Raw genomic sequence first — 14754 nt, 5'->3', positions numbered from 1 at the left:
AAATAAAGAAATTAATAAATATAAAAGGAAATAAAGGCACCCATGATTCTGCACATTGAAAGAGGTGTTAACATATAACATCTCACCTTCGTTCAGATATGATTTCATAGAAATCTCTTATGTCTTGTCCAGATGCCTGCATTGAACGGTAGAAAGCCATCTGGCTTTCCTGGTTGGCAAAGTCAACCTACAAACAAATTTAATTAACAATGTTAGACAAACAAATAGTGAGTTTGTCAAGTCACTCTAAAGTGCAGTGGTACAATTCATATTATATTACAGACCTTTATTTTATTTCCTCCAATCTTCCAACCCTTTGTTTCCTTGACAGCGGCCTGCGCATATTCTATATTATTATATAAGATAAGGGCCATTCCTTTCAGTCGGTCAAACACAACCTAAATTAATAAAAAAATGAATATACAGAAATCAAGTGAACATCAAATTGTAATGCATTTACTCTTTTAAAATTAGAGTATAGAACTTGAGTTTAAAGGGTTAGATCACACAAAAATGAAAATTCTGTCATTAAAGGGTCATGAAACCCCAAAACACTTTTTTTGAGATGTAAACAGATATGTATAGGCTGCACATCATTGAAAACACTAAAGGTACTCAATGTTATTCATAAGTGAAAAATAGTTATTTTTGCATTTTTCAGAGCGATTTCTCTCTTCCGGTTTGAAAAGCTGAGTCGGAGCAATGTCACAAAATCTGACATAATCATGTACTTTCGGCCCAAGTATGGGCATGGTCGAACATGCTGACGTAGACCGTTTCGAGCGATTCTCAACATGTATTCATGACATAAAGCTCATTTAATCCAATCACTGCGCTGTAGTATGCATAAGATAATAATTGCGGTATTATGCATGAGGAAGTATCACTTCTCTCGCCTCGGTCTCTTGTCATTCAGAGACATATCGTTGGTGTTTGTTTCCACAAAGTGTTTTCCTGCGACGCGACCAAAGCAGAGGTTTGTGTGCATGTGGATTGTTTTGCTGTAATCTACCAGCACAAATGGAAAATATGTTCGCGTGAGATCACATTACAGCAGAGAATTCAAATGTCATAAAAGTGCTGTTCATTCACCTCTGCCTGCTCTAGCTGCGTTCAAACACATGAGCCAAAGGCTATGTTTCCTTCAGCACAGCAGCATGTGTGGTGTTTGTATTTTGCCTGCGATGCGGTCAGAACTGGAGTTTGAATACGAACACATGAAAGATACGACTGTTAGGATATAGACGCGGAGCGCGCATATGATCGGTTTCAGTGCGGAGCTCCGCGACGAGTTTAATAACACTCGCCACGTGGCTCATAGCTCATACAGAATAAAGTATCTGTGTTTAAAGTTTTTATTTCACACATTCTCCTGCACCAAACATTAACCAGCACGGTGTAGTTATGCACACATATTTCATCAGGTCTTCTTCAAATGAATTATATGTGCAAACTGGACACTGATACAGTGGTGTAGCCTATCTGAACGCAACGACACGATTATTGTAATAGAAAAAAAGATTGATTTTGAGACTGCAGTGCTCGTAAACATAATCAAAGTAGCCTATTATTAGCCCTATTAAATATTCTTTCGCATTTCTCCCGTGTGCTTGGGAGTTTGTTGTCATTTTCTCCGTGCTCATATATTAATATTCATTATTCTGTATAATGAGAGTGCTCTATGTCTGTGCTTCATTGGTTGTTCTCTCCCCTCTTCTCCCCCTCTACACTCCTACTTTTCCAGAGCTTTAGACGCCCATTTTAACAGAGTTTTGGCAGCTCAGAGGTGTGAACAACCAGGGTAAAACAGAGGGGTTTCATGACCCTTTAATTACACACCCTTGTGTCGTTTCACATCCGTAAGACCTTCGTTCATCTTCAGAACACAAATGAAGATATTTTAATGAAATCCCTATCTATCCCTCCATAGAGATCCAACACAACTAGCATTTTCAAGGTCCAGAAAGGTGGGAAAGACATCATTAAAGTACTCCATGTGACTCCAGCGGTTTAACCTCAATTTTATGAAGTTACGCGAGTGCTTTGTACAAAAAAAATATAAATTTACCACTTTATTTACAAAATAATATTATCCAAAGCATGTTCACGCAACAATGTCAGCTCTCGCGTAAACACAAAACAAATACACCCTGGTGCTCTCATAAACACTCGTGCATGTGCGTTGTGTTGACGTGAGTTGAAGATCACCATTTTCATAAATAAAGTGGTAAATTATGTTTTTTGTGCAAAGCAGTCAAGTCGCCTCAAAATTGAGGTTAAACCACTGGAGTCACATGGAGTACTTTAATGATGTCTTTCCTACCTTTCTATTGCGTCTATTGTGATCTCAAAATTCTGGCCAGTTGATAATACATAGGATATCAAAATCAACCACAGGCAGTAGATCCTTTTCCTATTTAGCACCTAAACTTTGGAACAGTCTTCCTAGCATTGTTGAAGCAGACACTGTCAGTTTAAATCTAGACTAAAAACACATCTCTTTAACCTGGCATACACATAACACAACAAGACTATCCCCTGTGAAGGCCTCATTGACAACAGCCAGTGGCACAGATCCTCAACAAACCCCTCTCCATACAAGCGTGATGAATCCGATCTTCAACCAGATGGAACTGGATTAAATATTTTGAATGCTCTGATCCAATCTGACTTCTGACCTGTAATCTCCCAAGGTTTTTTCTCCATTCTGTCACCTGTTGGTGTTTTGGTTCCTTGCTACTGTCACCTCTGACTTGATTAGCCCTGCTATCACTGTTAAGCCGCTTTGAGACAATCTGCATTGTAAAAAGCGCTATATAAATAAAGGTGACTTGACTTGACTTGGATCTCTATGAAGGAACAGAAATCTCTCACATTTCATTAAATATATCTTAATTTGTGTTCCGAAGATGAACGAAAATCTTACAGATGTGGAACAACATGAGGGTGAGAAATTAATGACAGAATTGTTATTTTTGGGTGAACTAACCCTCTAATAAAAATATAGAAACTTTAAATTATGCACAGGATGAATACCTTTACAACATGTCCATAACGACAAAAGTGCCTTGTTAGATACTGTTCGGTAATACTGGAGGACAAGCCGTCCAACCATACACATGTAGTAGGCATACTCTTGCCAAAACCAAGCTGTAGGAAAGAAAATTAAGAATTAAGCCAATCATCATGTCCTGTGTAATCTATAGGTTTTAATTCTAATGAGTAGAACTGTAAAAATAATTGTAAACACTTGTTTCTTCTCTAAAAAATATTCTACTAAATTAATTGTGATTGTCTGTTAAATATACTGCTCAAAAAAATTAAAAGGAACACTTTTTAATCAGAGAATAGCATCAAGTCAGTTAAACTACTGGGATACTGATGTGGTCAGTTAAGTAGCAGAGGGGGCTGTTCATCAGTTTCAGCTGCTTTGGTGTTAATGAAATTAACAAAAGGTGCATTAGATGGGCAACAATGAGACAACCCCCAAAACAAAAATGGTTTTACAGGAGGAGGCCACTGATATTTTTACCTACTCATCTTTTCTGACTGTTTTTCACTAGTTTTGCATTTGGCTAGGGTCAGTGTCACTACTGGTAGCATGAGGCGATACCTGGACCCTACAGAGGTTACACAGGCAGTCCAACTCCTCCAGGATGGCACCTCAATACGTGCCATTGCCAGAAGGTTTGCTGTGTCTCCCAGCAAAGTCTTAAGAGTATGGAGGAGATTACAGGAGACAGGCAGTTACTCTAGGAGAGCTGGACAGACCGTAGAAGGTCCTTAACCCATCAGCAGGACTGGTATCTGCTCCTTTGTGCAAGGAGGAACAGGATGAGCACTCCCAGAGCCCTACAAAATGACCTCAAGCAGGCCACTGGTGTGAATGTCTCTGACCAAACAATCAGAAATAGACTTCATGAGGGTCGCCTGAGGGCCCAACGTCCTCTAGTGGGGCCTGTGCTCACTGCCCGGCACTGTGGAGCTCGATGAATTGGCAGGTTCATCACTGGCGCCCTGTGCTTTTCACAGATGAGAGCAGGTTTACCCTGAGCACATGTGACAGATGTGAAATGGTCTGGAGAAGCCGTAGAGAACATTATGCTGCCTGTAACATCGTTCAGCATGACCGGTTTGTTGGTGGGTCATTGATGGTCTGGGTAGGCATCTCCATGGAGGGACGCACAGACCTCTACAGGATATACAATGGCACCCTGACTGCCATTAGGTATTGGGATGAAATCCTTTGACCCATTGTCAGAAAAATGGACTAGCCTGCTGCATAATTTTTTCACTTTGATTTTCGGTGTGTCTTTGAATTAAGTCCTCTGTAGGTTGATAATTTTAATTTCCATCAAACGATGTGGCATCCTTTCATTCCTGACACATTACCTAGTCCATTTCAGAATAGATAACCAGCATGGTATTTTTCCCCATTGAGATCTGATGTGTTTTTAAAGGGTTCCTTTAATTTTTTTGAGCAGTGTATATGGAACTAAAAAAATACCTTTAGACAACCATGTTTTGAGTCACTTGATTAATCTGATCCCATCCTCACCTTTAACCTGTTGTTGCCAAGGTATTCACCATCCATTTTCTTAATTGCTTTGCAGACACTTGCTATGTCACAATACTGGAGAAAGGCATATTGTGGGGAACCATTTACCTTTTTTATATCGATATCCTGGTTAAAAAAAAAAGTACATAAATAAGAGTTGACAATACAGAATTTGTTTGTTTGTTTTAAAAAAAAAAAAAAACATTTTTAAAACACATTTTCAAAATTCTACTTACAACAATCTCTCCGAAACGCTGAAATATATTCAGCAGGTCATGATAGGTTGTGGTTTTCTCTAAATTTCCTATGAATAATGTCCTCGTAGCTTTGGGGTGAAACTCGTCTATACGTTCATCCAAAGGCCGGAACTCATTCTCACTCTCCGTTTCTATTTAGCAACAGTTTAGAGAACAATGTTAGACCTAATGCTACTTCTAAACCCTCTAGTAACAACAAAGAATTGTGCACTAAATGCTGGAAAACCCACCTGGGCCATGCCAAGCAGTGACATCAATTTGCATCCCAAAAAACAGCTTCCCTTTAGATGCACTTAGAGCTTTTTCTTGGTCTTCTTGCTGACGAAAAAACACTAATCCATATCGTTCCTCAGAGGCACCATGGATCTGAACTGATGTGACTTTGCCATGTTTCTTAAATTCATGGAAAAGACCGTCCTTTAGGCTTGTATCTAAAATTGATAGGGAGAGCATAATTACATTAATACTCTTAGTACTGCTTAGTAATGCTGTCTCACCAAAGTGCGTTGCATTACATTTGTTGGGCGATGCCATTTTTGAATTTGACAAACTCATAAAAGCCTCACCTGTTGAGCGCACAGGGAGGTTCTGCACTTTGATACCAAAACTTTTGCGAGGTTCATCTTTGTCCAGTGAAGGTAGGGGTTGAGCAGAAGGGGCAGGTACAGCTGCTGACTGAACAGATCGAGCTGGAGATCGATCACTGGAGCTACTGCTGGAATCACTACTGTAAGAAAAGCACACAAACATGCTTAGAATCATTCCTTTAAGGGAATTTACAAATTCCAGTTTATTCATGCAGTTTATTTTCCCACCTCAGAGAGGCACTATTGCAAAAAAAGAGACGGTGTCTACCAGTGACTGAAAATATCTACAACACTAGATTATCCAAGTTTCAAATAGTGAAACTGTGACACTCCTTTATTTCTCTACATATATTATCAGTTAGCCACTGACAAGAGCCAAACAACTGTGCAAGCAAACAATGATTACATAAAAAGCTAAAATTACAAATAATAATTTAATTAAAAAAAAACATTTATTTGAACAGAAAGAACCAACCACTCAAGTATATATTAAACATAATAATAATAATAATAATAATTAAATAAATAAATACATGCATTTGCAAATCCATCTTTCTTTCATTATGCTTATACATTTCAAATGCTATATAATATCTTGACTGCCTAACCTTGACATTTTGACATTAAAGTGGATACTTCTTTCCCCACTATGATTCAGCCATTTACATGGCTTTGCTTTTGTCTGTTTACATCTTTGCACTGCCCTCTTTTCTCACTCTCTCTCTCAGAAGTGCGGCTGATAGGGGCTGGCCTGTGGGAGTGGGCAGGGAGCCAGCAGTGGCTAGAAATTTCCAGTTCCAACTGGATCTCACGGGGGTGGGGGGGAGTTCAAGTGGGCAGTGTGAAAATACATCAGCCGTTGTTTCTTAAAATTCCCCTACAGCATTTTCTCCTCAAAAAGCATTCAATACAACTAACATATAAGAAAACAATCTGCTTCATTTTTAGAAAAGAACCAACTCTGCATTCAAATAAACAAAAATCAAAAAAAAGGATTGCTTGAGTCATAGGAAATGCATGTTCAAATTTAAGTCAGTTATATTTAAACTGATTGATACAAATACACTGTTTAAAAAAAAAGGCACAGAAAGACAATTTTCTGAAACAAAACAAAAATAAATATATGACAGCACTTAATTCCTATGGATGCCCACCCTGTAATTTGCACAAAACTGACACAAAATGGTTGTGTGAGGCATACTTAGAAAACCTCCAACAAACAACGGTTGTTGAAAACTGGATATCTCTATTAATTGCTTTGGCTGCACCAAAAATAAAATAAATAATGAGCAGAACAATCTCTACTAAATTTCTCATTACAAACGAAGGTCTGTGTTGATGTCCTAAAGCTACGGGCCAACCGTCAATCAAAACGCATCTTGCACACAAAGTTTTCTGAAGTATCAGTCATTTGTGTCTGACCCAATGCCTGTAGCCAAGCCCAGTCAAGCTCAGTCAGCATCAAAGGCCCTGTTTACACCTGGTATTAAGATGCCTCTTTGGTTGATTGGATCACAAGCAGACAAGAGAGACACATTTACACTTGGAGTTTTAATCAGTCTCTTTTGTCCACTTTCAACCACTTCTGTCCTGATTTATTCGAGGGGGCGGGTAAATGTTTTAAATCTAATGTAAATCTTTTGATCTAATGGACAAAATAAGCTAGCGCAATTTACATATGAACATGACCGGAGACGAAAAACATACAGCGAGCAGCAGCTTTCATTTCTGCTCTGATAGCCCCAAGACCACGCTGAACGCGGTGAGTGTGTGTTAGAAATCAGGAATGGTGAGAGAACATTGTGCTTGATAAGTTTGTCTTCAAACCAAACTTGGGTCTTCAGCCGACAAAGTTCAAATCCCATCTGGCTAGCGCGCTTCCCATAGTGTTTATGCACTAGGTCCGTAGGCAGAGAGTAGGCGGTCTTTATAGTGGCTGTTCGAACACATTCGACCACATGAGTTTCTACACTACAAAAGAAATCCAGCTGAATGCATTTTTGACTACCTCTGGAAGTGGTTGAAAGTGGACAAGTTCCAAGTGTTTTACACCTCGTTTACACCTGTATTTAGTGTCGTCCACTTGTGATCCAATCGGTGTAAACAGGGCCAAAGGGTGAAAGTACGTAACGTCAACTAGGTCAGTCAACATCTAATTTTTTTATGGTTTGCTGACATAAAAACATATGTTTGGCACAAAAATTTGGTCTGATTTTCATTTGTGATTTGTCTGTTCAGACCAATGAAAAAGAAATGGCAAAAGATACAGTGGTACACAAAGGCAGTAGTATGCAAACTTTCCATTTCTGACACCTGCTTGTCACGGAGAAGAAAAGAAGTCAAACAGCCGTTCAGATTTTTGTATTCACTGTGGTATTTATCAAACAACAACAAATAGGGTACAGTAATGTGACAAGAGAGCCAGTTCTGGACTCTTTTCCCATTCACTGTTGCTTAGAAAAATCTGTCAAGATGATGGAATGCAAATTTTGTGCTGGTCTGAAATTAATTCAATAAAATGCTTATGACACTAAATATTCTTCTTAGTGTGAACAGGCTTTAGATCCTCATGACCCTTTAACATTGAGGTTGTCATTGGTAAACAATGCAGCTAAAAATACCAAATAAAAAACACCTTTCTTGACATTTGAAACATTCAAGTATGATGTTGTTAAAAACTGGTTTTCAATTACTTCCTATAGCTGGTAATGATTTATGAGAAAGTTACTTTGCACCACGTCTACATGTTTTTTTTCCTCCACCATTACAACAGACATACTTCCTGGTAATGCATGTTGACAACACAGAGGGGTAGGCCAAGAAAAATCTATGAACTTCACCCAGCTGCTTAGTGATAACATGCAAACGATTCACTAGGCGGTTTTTATGATGTACATTTTTACAAAATCCAAGATTTCTAACCAAACATTTAATTGGATTCATTATTAAATTAAATTTACAAAAGCACAAAAGGCTTCTGTCATACAGATATGGTTAAAAAGGAAGTAGAGAGGTAAAACTTAACAAAATGCATTCCCTTTGATATAGTCACAACAACTCTTTGTGTTGAAACATTTCAGAGACCTCTGCATTTTAAAATTAAAGGATAAAAAGAGATTCCCATAAAGATAAAGTTATAGTCTAAAACCTGCTGGGGGCAGTGCTTGACAAGGGGTGAGTTTCCCGAAAGCATCGTTAGCCAACTATGGTCGCAAGTTCCGTCGTTATCAATAGAGTTCAATGGGACTTACGACCATAGTTCGCTTTGGGAAATGCACCCCAGAGCGGTTATGGCCTACACAGGTATCTGCTCCAGGGCATTCCAATATGCAGACTCAGGGTGCTTGAAGCCAAATCTGCAACTTGTTCAGGAACCAGAGAAAATAGAGTTCCCATAAAAAAGTATTCCCTCCCTTTGACATAAAATATAAAACACACCAAAAATAAAATCTAAAAGTTTCATAATCCAATTGGCTGCACTAGTTATACATTTTTTGACATGCCATAAATACTTGACACAGTCTGTGTGGTTTTAAGTGATTAAAGTACAACACAATCAATACTCAAAGCACTCAACCAATGTAGTAAAACAAAAGGGGTTAAAGGTAAATAAAAAGTTAGTATATCAATAATTAAGAGCTTGAGTCATCCTGAAACACTGGGTGACCGCACACTCACAATCTCCATGTAATCTGTCTGAGCTTGACCAGTCTTGAGTAAAGTGGCCACATGTGACACAGTCAGAGACCTTTCCACACAGACCAAAGGTGCAACTACTACATCAAGGATGGGCAATGTCGGTCTTGGAGTGCCGTTGTCCTGCAGAGTTCAGATTCAACCGTAATCGAACACACCAGAACAAGCTAATTCATGTCTTCAAGATTACTAAGGCCGGGGACACACTAGACAATTTTCAAATCTTAACCAAATTTAAAAGCCCACAGAAATAATGATAGTTTCAAATAGATTTTTAACATTATAAACCTCTAACAAAACAAATGGAGGACAAATCGACATATTTGATATTTACGATTTGAGATCAGTTAAATAATCATAACGACACCACAAAAGAGAGGATTTTTTTGGACAAAATAATTTGCGACAAGCCTCGAATCTGGCCGATCGTTCGGGGGGTGCAAATTGGGCTTAAAATCTTCAAGTGTGTGGCCAGCCTAAGGCTACAGGCAGGTGAGTTTTCTTTTATGAGGGTTGGAGCTAAACTATGCAGGACAGCGGCACTCCAAGACCAACATTGCCCATCCCTGTACTACATATTGACTTGAATGGGGTGATGAATACTCATAATAACTAAAACATTTAGTAAAAAGTTTTCAAGTTGATCAACTAAACAATATTACTCATTGTAAGTGACAGAAAAGTCATTTAAAAACATTGCTGGTTTCTTTTAAGAGGAACTATAGCTTCTAGCATCCTGTGAAAATGTAACAAAAGCTAAAAACAAGCATCTTTAAAAGAAAAACAGAAAAGGCTGACTGGGTGACAAATATAATGTTGAAAGCTGAACGGCAACAGAAGCATATTTACTGTTGCTGACTAACTACTTAATTTGCAATCAGTATCCATGGTTACTGACTACTTCAGAGAGCTAGGTGATTACCAAGACCACCGAAAACAAGGCCATTATGTAAGCATGTGGCTTGAGTCTGAGATGTATCCTACTACAAGCACCCGTCATGCAATTTACAGTAATATAGCTGAACAGAATCTGAAAGACATGCTAAGTAATGTCACTTCTGTGCCACTTTCCAAACAGATACCTCAGACCTACATCAAACAAAAAGATAGTCCTGACTCAAACTCAAAGTTGAGCCAAAGTTGAGATGCTCAAACGAGATGCGCAAACAAATAAAACAATAGCCATGTTTACATGTACACTGTTTTTGTCATTCTGATTAAAATCATTCCCAATGAAAAATTTGGTGGACTGTTTACATGAGACGTTATCTAATCCGATATGGTGTTTACGTGTGCTGCCGCTTTCAATCTGAACGACTTTGTGACATGCGCACATTAGCTTATGTCCCGTTTTCAGCCTTTTATTCCTGTCAACAAGGAGTTCTGTTATTTCTTATGCATGCTATTTTTAGGTAAAGTGTTGCTCTTAATCAAGCAAAAGCATGAATTTGAGGTGTTTATATGGAGTATTTTCATTCGGATTGGACTTTTAAACCGATTATAATGCTCCTGTTTGATAGTGCCAGAGTCACAACCTATGAATTGCTTTCTTGCCTATGCATATTAAAGCTGCTGTCCGTAAGTTTTGCCTCTTTGTCGCCATCTCTGTTTGAAACCTGCAATTGCAGTTATATGCGGCGGAATTATTATCTTTATGTGCATTGTGCATTGGCACAGCTCCTCAGCACGGATGAATCTAATGCTTGCTGTCAGTCACCATACCGATGTGGATACTGTACTTTGGAATCACAGATTGTAGTCTTGAAGTATGACCATAGTAGGAATTTTCTCCAGAAAATGTCATCTGAACAAGTAACATATCTGCCATTTTTGTTCTGACCAACTGAGGGGAAAAGCATTAGGCCTACAATAAATCGTGCTGCTTAAATCTAACGATCGCTTAGCTCATATTGCATCAAACCGTGCAAATTATTATTGTTGTTATACTTTGTTCTCAAATTGTTAATGTTAACAACATAAGCATTGCGTGACTATGTATTTAGTGTGTATTAGCGTTACCTGTAGATTTCAATTTCTGTAGCTACTCTGGAGTCCGAAGTCTTTTGCTTTTTGACTACAGGTGAATCTCCAGTTGTCACTGATGATTGTCATTTGGACCTTTCTGGATTACAATCCACCATCAAAATGATAAGTTTAATTATTGCAGCTGCTGTGAGAAAAGGCTATAGATGATCTGCTATCAGCAGCATTCTATATGCATAGTCTACTAGCAGGGACTCCTTTCTTTCTGTCTACAGACGTGACGTAATGACGCAAAAACAAATGGCTGCATGCTCTAATTTCCCGCAGAAATCCGCCAGTATCGATTCATTATAAAACATTATTACAAGCTTACTGTTGTGAATCGGGCTAAGATAAGGAGATAGTTTTGAACACTGGCTGGTTATGTACTTGCTCAAATTGATTTTGGATCATTTTTAACGAAAAAAGTTACGGACTGCAGCTTTAATTCAGGATAAATTATTTTAACACTGAAAATTGCACATTGCACAGAAGAATTTAATACATAATCTTCAAAAGAAATATGGCTCAACAATACGGATGACCCACATGAGGGAATTTTGGGCCAGTTTACAGAACCACTGAAAATGTTACATTCTTTGATGTTTTACATTCATTTTTGTGTCTTGCAAACCTTAATGTTTGATTCTCCACTGTTGCAAACTCTGCTGATTTGTCAGAAAGATAATGTTATCTAGCTGGCTAACAGATGAGGTTTTGTGGAAATTGCAAAAATGACATGTGATAGTCTTTAAAGCATCAGTTATAATGGAAACTAAACTACAAACCAATGTTTTGCATCATATGCCCTCGTTTTCCAGCAAAAGTGTGTTCATGAATTTATGTAACATTTAATGAAAAATTACTTTTTTAATATTATTAGAAAATATATATAAAAATAGATTGCTAAAAATAAAAATGTATGATTCTTTTGCCATTGAAAACATTGGCAGGCAAATAAAAATCCGAACTTCTGGCATGAAAAAAAAAAAAGTTGTTGAGCTCTGACAAATATTTAATATCATGCAAATTTACTGCCATAGATATGCTGAGATGCACCAAAATGCTTCACTGCACTTACCTGCCACTGCCACTACTGCTGGTGCTGCTGACGGAGTCAGAGCTGGAGGAGCGACTGTGGGATCCTGAGCCACTGCGGGAGCGTGCCGGCCGCGCTGCCTGACTCGCCAGCCTCTGTGGTGATGGATTGTGTGATTGCGAAGAGTGTGGCGATCGACTGCTACTGTGGTGGTATTTCCTATCTCCTCGTCTGCCTCTTTCTTCTCTGTATAAATCCCGATGGACCACACTAGCAAGTGTGAAAGTTTCACGGGCACGGGGCTCATAGCGAGTCTCTGTAGTCTCAAAACGACTAGGGCTCCGGCTTCGAGAACCATAGTAGACAATGCCTCCCGGTGTCGAGCCGCCACTTCCCACTCCGGCAGTGCTGCTACTGCTTCCACCAGCACTGCTGCTTCCTGCAACGCTCCCTGCAACACCTACACTGGCTGCTGATGAGCCGCCTCCAATGCTGCCACTGGCAGAACTGGCACTCCCGCTGGCTCCACTGAGGGCCCGGTCCCTAGAGTCTCTGTAATAATCGGTCTCATAGTGACGCTGGCGATCAAAACTACTGGTGTTGCTGCTGCTGCTACGCTCATGATGTCCATAGGAACTGTGATCGTAAGATCGCTCCCGACTGTCCGCAGCCCTACATGACAAGGAAAGGGATGGAGGATGGCAAAGAAAAATGGAAAGAATGAAATGAATGTTATTTTCATCCCTGACAGGTATACGAGTCAAGTGACATGCGTTGAAGAGGTGACTTAATCAAAACAGACTGCAAGTGCATGTTGGAAAGATGCTGTCTTAGATTTTTCCTTTTATTGTAGCATTCAATACAAACATTGATACCAGGTCAGGACAACTTGGAATTTTTTTTATTTATTTGGGATTTTGAGTCCTTTTTGCAATTTACTCTTTTAGCATTTCTGAAATAATACTGAATCTATATTGAAAACAAAGGGGAAGAAAAATATGCATGACAAAAGTCATGCATGCCATGGTCAGTCACATTCCAAGTTACACAGGGTAGATGGGGGGGGGAAGCCAGAGATTCATTTATTTTACAATGGCAGTTCCCTTTTTTTTTTTTTTAGGTAGTTAAATGAATTTTTTTTAATTGCATAGCCTAAAACTACTGTTTTTGTCTTTTTAGTGAGAAATTGCAATTACATTACCCTTACTGAAAATTGAAATTAGATTGAAGTTTTTTTTTTGACCAATTAGATGCAGATAATTTATCCTGTATTACCATGAAAATAATGAAGCAAATATCTTTTGATTACAAATTCTAGACATCCTACTTCCCTCCAATGATAGCATGACTGCATATTACTGCTTCATTTCATGATTTCTTAATTAACTAACAGGAATGATGTTTCATGAATAAAATTAAGTCTCAAAGAATAAAATCAAAGCAAGGGGTTATAAAAATTCATTATTTTGGAATAAAGGCCTTTTGCAATAATAAGGTCCAACATAATTTGTTTTGGTCATGAGAGTGATTTTTTTTTTTTTAAAAGAGGAACAAAATAAACCCTGAGTGAAGAGGATGCTATGATACACTAACCTCTATGCTAGCTTCATTTTAATAGCCATTTTGAAATGTTTGAAGATTGTATTTTCAGTAGCCCTTTTCCAACTATTAAAACATAACTGCAACCATTCCGTAACCTTTCTCAAGTCAAATAGCAAGATATTTTGCAGTACCAGATAATTCTATTTTAATTAATTTTATGGGTGAGGTCTGATAATTTTATAAAACACACCAGTTTTAAATTAGTAACTAACGACTAGTAGTAATCAACAATAGATTTTTCAGTACCTTACATTGATAAACCTTTGGGTTTTAAATATTTACAAGTTATTAGATTTAGGGCTGCCCCCTAATAATCGACTAAACATTGATTGACTAGAAGAGGCTTAGTCGACCAAGATTTTATTAATCGGTTAGTCGCAGAAGAAAAAAAAAGAAAAAGGAAGTGGCGAAGTCGCACAGTCCGTGAGGGACAGATCGATAACGGCACGTCCTTGTGGTAATTACAGTAAACATGCAAGTAGTAGCAGCTTTACATGGCTGCTCGCTCTAATGTTAACCTAGCTAAAGGTGCGCTATTATTCAGTATTCAAGTGTTTGTGCGGAGTGTTGAGGCTGAAGTGATGGCATGCTTACGGCATGGCGGCGCTGCCGCGATCACTTGCATTTATTTCAACTTAAAATACTCCGTCATTTTTTGTCATACAGATAAGAGTAATACATCATTCCAAAATGGTCTACTTTTATTGTGTACGCTTAACAAGACGTTGTGCCTTTGTAAAATAAACAAAACAAACAGGATGCGCTTTCTGCTGTCTCAGTCTCCATGAACAGCAGCACATCACAAAAATGAACCAAAACTCAGTGCATAGGCTACTTGCCTCACAGACATGAAAAAAGAAAGTTCGAAATATCTATTTCTAAACAAACCAATTAGAATCAAAAACAAATACTCTCAGATTTTAATCCAAAGTGCATGTCTCTCTATAGGCACGTCTATACTGCGGAGATGATGAGTCAGCATCGTCAACATCT

At 38.4% G+C, this 14754-nt stretch overlaps 1 protein-coding gene across 4 annotated transcripts in view; it reads right to left on the bottom strand.

The window, feature by feature from the left end:
- The window catches only part of spen (spen family transcriptional repressor), a 34094-nt gene that overhangs the window by 13206 nt on the left and 6134 nt on the right, over positions 1–14754 (bottom strand). For all 4 annotated transcript variants that reach the window (XM_048178375.1, XM_048178376.1, XM_048178377.1 and 1 more), the window contains exons 3-10: positions 12202–12831; positions 5382–5542; positions 5046–5246; positions 4795–4946; positions 4559–4684; positions 3037–3150; positions 285–398; positions 87–187 (exon numbers count right to left, since the gene is read on the bottom strand). In XM_048178375.1, coding sequence (XP_048034332.1) covers positions 87–187; positions 285–398; positions 3037–3150; positions 4559–4684; positions 4795–4946; positions 5046–5246; positions 5382–5542; positions 12202–12831 — 1599 coding nt within the window. The remainder of the gene's footprint in view (positions 1–86; positions 188–284; positions 399–3036; positions 3151–4558; positions 4685–4794; positions 4947–5045; positions 5247–5381; positions 5543–12201; positions 12832–14754) is intronic.

The sequence above is a fragment of the Megalobrama amblycephala genome, linkage group LG24 (genome assembly GCF_018812025.1).
Source record: "Megalobrama amblycephala isolate DHTTF-2021 linkage group LG24, ASM1881202v1, whole genome shotgun sequence".
Taxonomy (NCBI): domain Eukaryota; kingdom Metazoa; phylum Chordata; class Actinopteri; order Cypriniformes; family Xenocyprididae; genus Megalobrama; species Megalobrama amblycephala.
Note: the sequence above shows the minus strand (reverse complement) of the source record. Positions and strands in the feature narration are given on the sequence as shown.